Genomic DNA, 13,240 nt, shown 5'->3' with positions numbered 1-13,240 from the left:
CTTTGACTCTAACCTAGCCTTGCTTTGGCTCTAACCTAGCCTTGCTTTGACTCTAACCTAGCCTTGCTTTGACTCTAACCTAGCCTTGCTTTGGCTCTAACCTAGCCTTGCTTTGACTCTAACCTAGTCTTGCTTTGACTCTAACCTAGCCTTGCTTTGACTCCAACCTAACCTTGCTTTGGCTCTAACCTAGCCTTGCTTTGGCTCTAACCTAGCCTTGCTTTGACTCCAACCTAGCCTTGCTTTGACTCTAACCTAGCCTTGCTTTGACTCTAACCTAGCCTTGCTTTGACTTTAACCTAGCCTTGCTTTGACTCTAACCTAGCCTTGCTTTGACTCTAACCTAGCCTTGCTTCGACTCTAACCTTGCTTTGACTCTAACCTAGCCTTGCTTTGACTCTAACCTTGCTTTGACTCTAACCTAGCCTTGCTTTGACTCTAACCTAGCCTTGCTTTGGCTCTAACCTAGTCTTGCTTCGACTGTAACCTAGCCTTGCTTTGACTCTAACCTAGCCTTGCTTTGACTCTAACCTAGCCTTGCTTTGACTGTAAAAAAATATTTGACATTTCGTAGCAGATTAGGAGAATTTACGCAGCAGGTTAGGAAAATGTGGTTAAGGTTAGGAATAGAGTTAGGGTTAGTTAAAATGCGAGAAAAAAAATACTTTTGACGTTCATTTGACAAAAGCTGGATCCCCTTTAGGACCCCTAGATTACATGGTTGCATTCAAGACAAGGCCATTTTTATTGATGTGTTGTCAGTCGAGTAGCTACCATCATATTAAAAAAGATTCTGCTAATATCATATAACGTGTAGTAGAATTACATGAAATGTTTATCAATTGCAACATTTTACCAGTATAAAGGAATGAAACATTTCTGATATAGTCTATAAGCCTATGCCACCATGCATTTATTAATAGCCTAAATAATCATTATCTACTCATCACATTAGGAATAGTAGGCTTACATTAATCTACAGATGCGATGATAGAGGCATGCAATCCTTTGTTATAAATATGCATTTTTATGGTGAAAAAAATTTGCTTCCCCAAAACTTACCCGACACATGCTAATAATTAGACCAAAAGCTATCTAGCTAGATAATTTTGTGTATAGTGATGTTGTTAGCACCTGGTTAGCTTAAAACCTCTTAGCGCACAAATACCGTTATCGGGATCAAAATCGACAACATCCGGTGATGCTGGAGCGCGCCAAATTCAAATGACAAAATTGTAATATTAAACATTCATGAACATACAAGTGTCCTACATCATTTAAAAGTTTAACTTCTTGTTAATCCAGCCACTTTGTCAGATTTCAAAAACGCTTTATGGCGAAAGCACACCATGCGTTTATCTGAGGACAGCGCCAACACACAAAAGCATTAAAAACATTTTCCAAACCAGCACAGGCATCACAAAAGTCAGAAATAGCAATAAAATAAATCACTTACCTTAGAAGATCTTCCTCTGTTTGCAATCCCAAGGGTCCCAGCTACACATCAAATGGTCGGTTTGTTCAATAAAGTCCTTTTTTATATCCCAGAAAAGTCAGTTTAGTTGGCGTGTTTGATTCAGTAATCCACCCGTTCCACTAGTTCAACATGCATACAAAGGAATCCCAAAAGCTACCAATAAACTTTTTCCAAACAACGTTTCTAATGAATCCTCAGGTACCCTAATATGTAAATAAATTATACAATTTAATTAAGACGGAGAACATTGTGTTCATTACCGGAGGTAAATAACAAAGTGCGCGCCCTCATCCACGCGCGCCACAAGACTACAATCCAAATGAGAGCCACTTTGAAAAACTACAAATTCTAGCATTTTTTTAAAAAACAAGCCTGAAACCCTTTATTAAGACTGTTGACATCTAGTGGAAGCCCTATGAACTGCAATCTGGAAGGTATTCCTTTGAATCTCGCGTAAACAAGGATTTCAATGGGTGGTCTCCTCAAAACAATTATTCTGGATGATTTTCCTCAGATTTTCGCCTGCCATATTAGTCCTGTTATACCCACATACATTATTTTAACAGTTTTAAAAACGTCAGCGTATTTTCTATCCAATGCTACCAATTATATGCATATTCTAGCTTCTGGGCCTGAATAACAGGCAGTTTACTTTGGGCACGTCAGTCATCCGAATCTACGAACACTGCCCCCGGCCCTAAAGAAGTTTTTAACAGCTAACCTAAACTCAAATTCAGTCAGACTTGACTTTCCAGTGATGAAATGATCATAGCAGACCCTGTACTGGCAGCTCAGGTTCAGGTCCTGACGGACAAAAAGGTTTCTTTGCTTTTCTGACAGTTCTTGAGTTTTATCTCATTGGTATCACCAATGGTGTTTTCAGGATTGCGGGGAATCTGTAAACATATTTTTCACATTGTCTTTCCTGCCTTGTTAGAGCAGCCAAATACTCCACAGAAAATGACTGTGGTGATAAATCAACTCGTTTTAGGCACTGCAGTTTGGAGTAGCCACTCGGCTGTTGTTGTTGGAAGAATTCATGCGGTGGTCTTCCAACATGGCCACCATTAGGAGTCGTACGTCAACTGCAAGCCTATATGTTGTCATGTCAATGCTGAAACTCGAGACGGTGGATGGTAGTTGGAAGAGCGCGCTTGTTTGAAATAGAAAAGCTTTGCGGTAGTTATTGATAAAGCAGACCATCAAGATGAAGCAGCTGATTTATAAGCGGGATGCACTGTTGAGTGCTACATTCCCGAGGGGTTCATGCTGATTCTATGGAGATTGTGACAGACGGTTAAATGGCGTCCCTTGGGAAGGCAAGAACAAGATGTATGTCAGGAGAAGTACAGAATTATCATAAGGAGACTTATACTTGGAATACGGAGGAGGAATGAAGGGGAAAAAGAGAGACAGAGAAGGTCTAAGCGGGTGGAAGAAGGTGAGCCTGAGTCGGTTAAAAATGGCAGAAAAAAGGGAGATGGTTTGTTAAAGAAGAACGGTAGAAAGTGAAGACATGAGGATAAATAGAAGAGAATGAGGGTGAAGTATCGGAGATGGTTGGTGTGGTGAAGTTCTCGGAGCCCAAGGCACTGGGGGTCAGGATAAAGATGAGTCTGTGGCAAAAGGAGTGACGTTTTTTGGAAAAGCAGACCCTTGCCTTTTGGCTGATTCATTTGTGGTTTCAGGGTGAGTGAAAACTGAGTTTGGTGCTGTGGAATCGGTGAGGTTAACCAGAAGTGGTCTTGTGATATTTGTTTGTGTTAAACAAATGGGGGCAAGACATGTGAATTGTTTCGCTTTCAAGAAAAGGGTGCCATTGAAAGGAGTGATTAATAGCGGTAAATGTAAAAGTTGACCAACTGAATGGGAAGATTCCCGGTGTTTGTGATAATTGTCGTTTGGTGCACAGACACGGTGGCATGCGTGGCGAAACAGAATAGTCATTGTCTGTTCTTTTGAGTTTTGATGTTGAGTCTTTGCCCAACAAAGTGATGTTAGGATATATAAGTTACCCTGTATAAGCTTTTGTGCCGAGTACATTACGTTGTTACAGGTGTCAAGCTTATGGGCATGTGGCAGCAGTGTGTAGGAGGGAGGTTCCTAGGTGTGAGAAGTGTGCAGAAGGGCATGAGACAAAGGAATGTGTAGAATTGGAGGAAGAAGCCGTATGTGTTAATTGTAGTTGTGCCCATGGGACTGGGGATCAGAAATGTCCCGCGCGACAGAGGCAGGTTGAGGCTTCCAGGGTTAGTGTAGTGCAGAAGTTGTCATATGCTGAAGCAGTGAAGAAAGTAGAGGAAGATGGGTCAAGGGGGATGGATTCCGAGAGGAGTGGTGTGAATAGTAGATCTGTATCAGTACAGAGATATCAACCAACAAGTGATATGTGTTTCAGTAACATTGGATTTTTAGCATTTATAGCAATGGTTATCAACTGTACTGCAGGGATGGAACATAAGTCACAGAAAATGAGGTTGGCGGCTGCAGAAAGTTATTTGGGTGTGCAAGACTTGACGTCAGAAGACTTACAGGGTGTGTTGAGTGGTGGTGTCCCAGACCTTCAGGTTGTTGACCTGAGGTAGGACTAAATAGATTTAAAAAGTGGAGTAGGGTGGTGTCCCATCCTATCAGGTTGTTGACCTGAGGTAGGCATAAATAGATTTAAATAGTGGAGTAGGGTGGTGTCCCAGACCTTCAGGTTGTTGACCTGAGGTAGGACTAAATAGATTTAAATAGTGGAGTAGGGTGGTGTCCCATCCTATCAGGTTGTTGACCTGAGGTAGGACTAAATAGATTTAAATAGTGGAGTAGGGTGGTGTCCCAGACCTTCAGGTTGTTGACCTGAGGTAGGACTAAATAGATTTAAAAAGTGGAGTAGGGTGGTGTCCCATCCTATCAGGTTGTTGACCTGAGGTAGGACGAAATAGATTTGAATAGTGGAGTAGGGTGGTGTCCCAGACCTTCAGGTTGTTGACCTGAGGTAGGACTAAATAGATTTAAATAGTGGAGTAGGGTGGTGTCCCATCCTATCAGGTTGTTGACCTGAGGTAGGAATAAATAGATTTAAATAGTGGAGTAGGGTGGTGTCCCATCCTATCAGGTTGTTGACCTGAGGTAGGACTAAATAGATTTAAATAGTGGAGTAGGGTGGTGTCCCATCCTATCAGGTTGTTGACCTGAGGTAGGACTAAATAGATTTAAATAGTGGAGTAGGGTGGTGTCCCAGACCTTCAGGTTGTTGACCTGAGGTAGGACTAAATAGATTTAAATAGTGGAGTAGGGTGGTGTCCCATCCTATCAGGTTGTTGACCTGAGGTAGGACTAAATAGATTTAAAAAGTGGAGTAGGGTGGTGTCCCATCCTATCAGGTTGTTGACCTGAGGTAGGACGAAATAGATTTAAATAGTGGAGTAGGGTGGTGTCCCAGACCTTCAGGTTGTTGACCTGAGGTAGGACTAAATAGATTTAAATAGTGGAGTAGGGTGGTGTCCCATCCTATCAGGTTGTTGACCTGAGGTAGGACTAAATAGATTTAAATAGTGGAGTAGGGTGGTGTCCCATCCTATCAGGTTGTTGACCTGAGGTAGGACTAAATAGATTTAAATAGTGGAGTAGGGTGGTGTCCCATCCTATCAGGTTGTTGACCTGAGGTAGGACTAAATAGATTTAAATAGTGGAGTAGGGTGGTGTTCTTTTTTATTATTATTATTTAATTACTGTAGGTGTAGCCGATGTGAAAATGGCTAGCTAGTTAGCGGTGGTGCGCGCTAGTGGCGTTTCAATTGGTGACGTCACTTGCTCTGAGACCTTGAAGTAGTGGTTCCCTTTGCCCTGCAAGGGCCGTGGTTTTTGTGGAGCGATGGGTAACGATGCTTCGAGGATGACTGTTGACGTGTGCAGAGCGTCCCTGGTTCGCGCCCAGGTCGGGGAGAGGGGACGGACGTAAAGTCTATACTGTTACATTGGTGCCGTAAGCCAGATCACTGGTTGCTTTGGAAAGAGGAGGAGGTCAAAAGGGGGGTGAGTGTAGTCGATGTGAAATGGCTAGCTAGTTAGCGGTAGTGCGCGCTAGTTGCGTTTCAATCGGTGACCTCACTTGCTCTGAGACCTTGAAGTAGTGGTTCCCCTTGCCCTGCAAGGGCCGTGGCTTTTGTGGAGCGATGGGTAACGATGCTTCGAGGGTGACTGTTGACATGTGCAGAGCGTCTCTGGTTCGCGCCCAGGTCGGGGTTCGTGGGGACGGAGGTAAAGTCTATACTGTTACATAGGCGTAGTGTTAGATGGTAGGGTAGTTGGTTATTTATTTATTTTTTCAGCCTAGTTGTACTCCAGTCTAATAAGTGGCGGTAATGCAACATTTATTGGATGCCAACCGCCATGAAACCTCATTGAAGAAGAAGAAGAAGTGCTGAAACTCACACTACAAATTCAAAGTCAATTTGTCTCAGTGGCACCTTGGTGAATTTGAATGTAATTCGAATATAATATGTTACAATCGTAACCTAAAGCAAGCGAAACAACCATATAACATGCCTCACAATGTGGTTAAAATGTCAGAAGACGTCTGAGTGTCTGTTGCCATAGGCCTCCATGTAAACGTTGAGAAAGACCCTAGCTGCAACCTCCCTGCTCTCGCTCAGTGCCTTGAAAGATTAATTGTGGGTATTCAGTGGCGAGTGGAACATGTGTCAGAAATGACTGTGAATTACACACTGGCTCCTCAGCCAACCCATGAGCCTAATTACCCAGCAGAGTGGGCACCATGGAGAGAGCTGCTACTGCTGCTGCTGCTACTGCCTTGGATGCTACAATCCTGCTCCTGGAGAGGGGAATTGGAGAAGGGAAAGCTGGAGGAAAATACAGAAAGATGCAAAGCTACAAAACAGCACACAAACTGTTTTCTTAACTGCTTACGTGGTATAAAAAATGTACCTGTCAATGTAAAGGCTGCTATCATTTGCGCACTGGACATGATCTACAAATGCACGTATTCAACAGTGGTGGAAAAAGTACCCACATTTCACACTTGAGTAAAAGTGAAGAAACTTGAATAAAAGTAAAGATACCTGAGTAAAAGTCCAAAATATACTTAACTATCAAAAGTAAAACAAAAAGTATAAATCATTTCAAATTCCTTATATTAAGCAAATAAGATGGCACCATTTCGCCAGTGGCACACTCCAACATTCAGACATTATTTACAAACGAAGCCTGTGTGTTTCACCAGATCAGAGGCAGTCCACCAGATCAGAGGCAGTCAGATGACCAGGGATGTTCTGTTGAAACGTGTGTGAATTGGACCATTTTCCTGTCCTGCTAAGTATTCAAAATGTAGCGAGTACTTTTGGGTGTCAAGGTAAATGTATTGAGTAAAAAGTACAATATTTTCTTAAAGAATGTTGTAAAAGTATTCAAAAATATAAATAGTAAAGTAAAAGACAGATACCCCCCAAAATGACTTAATAACTGTACTTTAAAGTATTTTTTGTTAAGTACTTTACACCACTGGTATTCAACACAGTTAGCATGGTAGTCCAATTAAATAGCAGTGCATTTACATAGATGAGGGAATATCAACTAATTCAATTCAACGTTGACTAGTTGGAATGAGAGGGGGAAATCAGGGTTTGAGGTAGATTGAGTAACAGTGAGTGACAGGTTGGCCATCCACAGTGGTGCCACAGGTTAGACATGACCCCAATCTCTATTTGAACCTCAGGACCTTTTACCGACCCCTCTCTGGCACTTCACTAACCATCCCCATAATGCACCACCTCACACAGGCCAATTGTCTCATTGTCTAATGGCCACAGTGTCTATTTCGGGTTTCCAGTGTGCCTGAATAATCACGTGCATGTAAGACGCTGCCATATACTGTTTTAATGCTGAATCTTGAAAGGCATGGAGTACATTTTCTGTGTCAGTATGTGTGTGGGTTTTGTTTGAGATTTTCTTATTAAGAGTGGCAGTGAGCGTTGGCTGCAGGAAGATAAAATGGCAGCTTGATTGTCATCGCCCACGTGTTCTATATCGAGGCATGGCAGTAGTTTGTAATTTCAGACTAAATGCTGCTTTTCAGCGTTGAACGTTTAAGGATCTTAATAGACTGGTTCATATCGAAGAGACATTTAATGCTGTACTCCTACTGTATTTTTTTTTAGATTTATAGAATAATCTGGCTAAAGTTACAGCAGTATTTAATTAAGAACCCTTTTAGGTTCTAGATAGCATATTATTTTCTAAGAGTATACTTGAATAGCTTAATTTTTTTTTTATTCATATATAGTATTAATGTATTCTATCTGTGTCCATATTGTCCATAAGTTTATAGTAGCTAGACCATGTGGTTTAATAATTAATGAGTTATTAAAGCATCTCATCAACAATGGAATTATTTTCAATTACCTCTGCAACTTCTCCAACTATTGACTTTTTTCATAACTTCGACCAGTTTGACGCCAAAACATTGACAACAAATTAGTATTGACAGTAAAATATATACAAGTTTGTAAAAACATTTTAAAGGATACTTGAATGCTGAAAACCTCATTTTAATTATTATATTATATGGATTATATTTAGGATAACGTTTTACAGCTTTGTCATTCAATATTTATTTTTAAATTATTGTAAATCTTGTTTAATTATTTCATATATTTTACATGTGATAAGGCCACCCACACATGAGATAATTACAGACCACTGTGATAACCTGACATCCTGAAAAGGGCCACTAAACGTCTCGTGATAGATTACATAAAATCCTTGAAAGATACCACAATTCTGGTAGTTTACTGGTAAACTTTGAAAGCTTTTTTTCAATCCTCGACTCTATAGTTGATTCATAGAAAAAGCATCTGGACACTTCCACTTAGATGCACATTTCTTTAATGTAGCTGACTTTTGGTCAGTGGATCTTCATCAGAGTGATACTATTCTTACCGGTTGTCCTTCCCCCTTTCTCCTCTCCCAGCCACGTGTCCCAAAGCAGCTCCTTGGAGGAGGTTCGTCTGGACGGGGACAAGTTTGTACCTCCGGCCCCCCGTAAGGTGGAGATGAAACGAGATCCAGTCCTGGGCTTTGGCTTTGTGGCAGGCAGTGAAAAACCAGTGGTGGTTCGGTCAGTCACACCAGGTAACACACCAGCCCACCTGTAAACCAATCAGCATTAATGAACCACATCTAACCAATAATGTCACATATAGCCATTAGCAACAGGAAGTAAGATTTAGTACTATTCAATGGTGACCAGATGACAAAAGATGGCGACCAATGGGTGATGACATCCAATGAAAGTCCATGTTCATGTTATTTTAATTGACCATTCACATTAGGGTACTTCATAAATTAGCCAAACTTAAGCCTAAAGGCCAGAGCACAATGAATTCAGAAAACAAAGATGAATTACTAGCTAGAAAAGTTGTAATTGATACAACTGGGGTTCCCTGTGTCTTGGTAGGAGGTCCCTCTGAGGGCAGACTGACCCCCGGAGACGAGATCATCATGATTAACGATGAGCTGGTCAGCTCCGCCCCCAGGGAGATGGTCATCGACCTCGTCAGGTACAGGATCTCAACGTCTCTAATAGCACACCCTGCTGAGTTTAGATTTATGTTTTATGTTTGTACTGCAGGCCAGTTCTTTCCTGGAACATTGTGATATCAAGCTGTGTGTGCTTTGCCTGTCTGAGTCATTTTCATCACTTGTGAGTCCTTAGCCGGGACAGTAGACAGTAAATGTCTAATATGAATGCATTAATGCCAGAATTTAGCCCACTGCTGCACCATGCAGGTCCAAACATATAGCATCATTTCCATGCGTCTTATTAGATTGATGTGTTTGGCACAGGTGAGTGAGGTATTATTATTTTTTTAACCTTTATTTAACCAGGCAAGTCAGTTAAGAACAAATTCCTATTTTCAATGACAGCCTAGGAACAGTGGGTAACTGCCTGTTCAGGGGCAGAACGACAGCACACACAGCTTGATAGCTCGGGGTTTGAACTTGCTACCTTCCGGTTACTAGTCCAACGCTCTAACCACTAGGCTACCCTGCCGCCCCAGTGAGTGAGTGAGTGAGTGAGTGAGTGAGTGAGTGAGTAGGTGAGTAAGTGAGTGAGTGAGTGAGTGAGTGAGTGAGTGAGTGAGTGAGTGAGTGAGTGAGTGAGTAGGTGAGTGAGTAGGTGAGTGAGTGAGTGGCTGAACGGCCAGTCCTCTCATGACCTACATATGTTGTGGACTGTGGAGTGTGTCTGTACAGCAAATTAGTGCAGTGAAAAATTAGACTAAGGAGTCCAGTCCATCAATGCTCCCCTGGCCTTGCAGTGTGTTGTGCTCTCTCTCAGCAGTAAACTACTGTACCGATACAGGATTAATGGCCAGGCATGAGGCATCGCTAGAACAGATTGTTGTAACACTTTATTTGGATACCATCTCTAGATGCTCTACAGACTGTCTACAAACTATCAGTTACATATCAACAAACTATCTAGTAACCCTAAACACTTACCCTAACCCTAAACTTAACCCTTACCCTAAACTTAACCCTTACTCTAACCCTAAACTTAACCCTAACCCTAACCCCAAACTTCACCCTTACCCTAAACCTAAACTTAACCCGAACCCTAAACTTAACCCTTACCCTAACCCTAAACTTAACCCTAACCCCAAACTTCACCCTTACCCTAAACCTAAACTTAACCCGAACCCTAAACTTAACCCTTACCCTAACCCTAAACTTAACCCTAACCCTAACCCCAAACTTCACCCTTACCCTAAACCTAAACTTAACCCTAACCCTAAACTTAACCCTTACCCTAACCCTAAACTTCACCCTTACCCTAATCGTAAACTTAACCCTAACCCTAACCCTATACTTAACCCTAACCCGAACCCTAAACTTAACCCTTACCCTAATCGTAAACTTAACCCTAACCCTAACCCTGAACTTAACCCTTACCCCTAACCCTAAACTTAACCCTTACCCCTAACCCTAAACTTAACCCTTACCCTAACCCTAAACTTAACCCTTACCCTAACCCTAAACGTAACCCTTACCCCTAAACTTAACCCTTACCCTAACTGTAACCTTAGCAAGCAGTTATCAACCCGATACACTACATGATCAAAAGTATGTGGACACCAGCTAGTATTACATCTCATTCCAATATCATGGGCATTAGTATGGAGTTGGTCCCCCCCCCTTTGCTGCTATAACAGCCTCCACTCTTCTGGGAAGGCTTTCCACTAGATGTTGGAACATTGCTGCGGGCACTTGCTTCCATTCAGCTACTAGAGCATTAGTGAGGTCGAGCACTGATGTTGGGCGATTAGGCCTGGCTCGCAGTCGATGTTCCAATTCATCCCAAACCATTTCTGAAACAGGAAAGGGATTTTATACACCTGTCAGCAACGGGTGTGGCTGAAATAGCCGAAACCACTAATTTGAAGGGGTGTCCAGATACTTTTGTATGTATAGTGTAGTTTGTTGATAGTATGACCATCTGTAGAGCATCTACTGATGGGACTATCCAGACTATCCAAATAAAGTGTGACCCAGATTGCTCATCTTGTTATTAACCCATCTTTGTGGGCTTATTTCTAACAGTCATAATCTGCCCACTGTAGGCAAAACAATGCATGACTCAGAGTGGATTAATCGACTTCCGCTGAATTGGACATATTTACCTTTTCAATCTATAATGATGTTTTTGGTTTGTTTGTGTTGTGTTCCTAGGAGCTGCAAAGAATCCATTGTTTTGACAGTGGTTCTACCATACACAGTAAGTCTTCCTCCCATCTTCAAAAGTTCCATTGAAAAGATTCAGAGCAACCTCCTGGGGAAAAGATTTCAATAGACTGTTTGTCTGCGATACTGATTGGTTTGTTGACTCTGTGAATCCGAGACAATCCCAGACATGAAACGTGGCCATATGTCTGCGCTTGCGTTGTAACAGACAGGATACTGCTGAGTGTTCCCCTGGTTAATTCACAGGGACTGCAGTCCAAACACTGAATACTGAACATGGTCCAAGTCCTCTCATGGTAGCTTCAAAACCAAGCATGAGACCCCAAGTTAACCTGAACCTGCCATGTCAACAGTTGTTAGTACTAGGAGGACCATGTGGTGACCGATACAATGCCACAGTAACCACTATAACGAACGCTATAGCGAACGTCAGTGATATGATTTATAGAATATGGATTTGTGCTGTCATCACCAAAATAGACCATGATTTTAATATAATTTTGTCTATTGTGCTGTGTGTTCAAACTAGCAGAAATCATATGGTGTTGTAACCTGGCTTTCGGGAGAACATTTCAGAAGTAACCGTAGAGAAAACAATAGTGGTTTACATATTACAAAAGTAGCAATTACATCCAGAAAGCCTGCACAGAACTTGTCAAATTTATTACATTGAATATTTCACAAACAGCTCTGAAAATGATATAATCTGAGCATTACTGTACATTCTTCTAATTATGTTTCCCTGTACGGAGACTGTCTCTATGGCCTGATAAGTGTTATCATACTGGAAACTACTTCAACTTGAGAAGGAGCTTATCATACAGTGGCTTGCTTGGGGGGTTTGTATCATTTGATTTACACAACATGTCTACCACTTTGAAGATGCAAAATATGTTTTATTTTGAAACAAACAAGAAATAAGACAAAACACAGAACTTGAGCGTACATAACTATTCACCCCCTCAAAGTCAATACTTTGTAGAGCCATCTTTTGCAGTAATTACAGCTGCAAGTCTCTTGTGTTATGTCTCTATAAACGTGGTACATCTAGCCACTGGGATTTCTGCCCATTCTTCAGGGCAAAACTGCTCCATCTACTTCAAGTTGGATTGGTTCCGCTGGTGTACAGCAATCTTTAAGTCATACCACAGATTCTCATTTGGATTGAGGTCTGGGCTTTGACTAGGCCATTCCAATACCTTTAAATGTTTCCCCTGATACCACTCAAGTGTTGCTTTAGCAGTATGCTTAGGGTCATTGTCCTGCTGGAAGGTGAACCTCCGTCCCAGTCTCAAATCTCTGGAAGACTGAAACAGTTTCCCTCAAGAATTTCCCTGTATTTAGCGCCATCCATTATTCCTTCAATTCTGACCAGTTTCCCAGTCCCTGCTGATGAAAAACATCCCCACAGCATGATGCTGCCACCACCATGCTTCACTGTGGGGATGCTGTTATCAGGGTGTTGGGAGGTTTGCGCCAGACATGGTGTTTTCCCTGATGGCCAAAAAGCTCAATTTTAGTTGACCAGAGCACCTTCATCTGACCAGAGTACCTTCTTCCATATGTTTGGGGAGTCTCCCACATGCCTTTAGGCAAACAACAAACATTTGTGCTTATTTTTTTCTGGCCACTAAAGTGGTCCTATGGACAGATACTCCAAACTCTGCCGTGGAGCTTTTCAGATCCTTCAGGGTTATCTTTGGTGTCTTTGCTGCCTATCTGATTAATGCCCTCCTTGCCTGGTCTGTGAGTTTTGGTGGACAGCCCTCTCTTGGCAGGTTTGTTGTGGTGCCATAATCTTTAAAAAAATTAATAATGGATTTAATGGTGCTCCGTGTGATGTTCAAAGTTTCAGATATTTTTTTATAACCCAACCTTGATCTGTACTTCTCCACAACTTTGTCCCTGGCATGTTTGGAGAGCTTCTTGGTCTTCATTGAACCGCTTGCTTGGTGGTATTGCAGAATCTGGGGCCTTTCAGAACAGGTGGATATATACTGAGATCAGGTGACA

At 41.9% G+C, this 13,240-nt stretch overlaps 1 protein-coding gene across 3 annotated transcripts in view; it reads left to right on the top strand.

Annotated features, from left to right (window-relative positions):
• The window catches only part of LOC112246521 (FERM and PDZ domain-containing protein 4-like), a 62,844-nt gene that overhangs the window by 33,776 nt on the left and 15,828 nt on the right, over positions 1-13,240 (top strand). For all 3 annotated transcript variants that reach the window (XM_042319977.1, XM_042319978.1, XM_042319979.1), the window contains exons 3-5: positions 8,454-8,614; positions 8,940-9,042; positions 11,216-11,261. In XM_042319977.1, the coding sequence (XP_042175911.1) occupies positions 8,454-8,614; positions 8,940-9,042; positions 11,216-11,261 (310 nt within the window). The remainder of the gene's footprint in view (positions 1-8,453; positions 8,615-8,939; positions 9,043-11,215; positions 11,262-13,240) is intronic.

This window comes from Oncorhynchus tshawytscha, linkage group LG03 (genome assembly GCF_018296145.1).
Source record: "Oncorhynchus tshawytscha isolate Ot180627B linkage group LG03, Otsh_v2.0, whole genome shotgun sequence".
In the NCBI taxonomy this organism is placed as follows: domain Eukaryota; kingdom Metazoa; phylum Chordata; class Actinopteri; order Salmoniformes; family Salmonidae; genus Oncorhynchus; species Oncorhynchus tshawytscha.
Note: the sequence above shows the minus strand (reverse complement) of the source record. Positions and strands in the feature narration are given on the sequence as shown.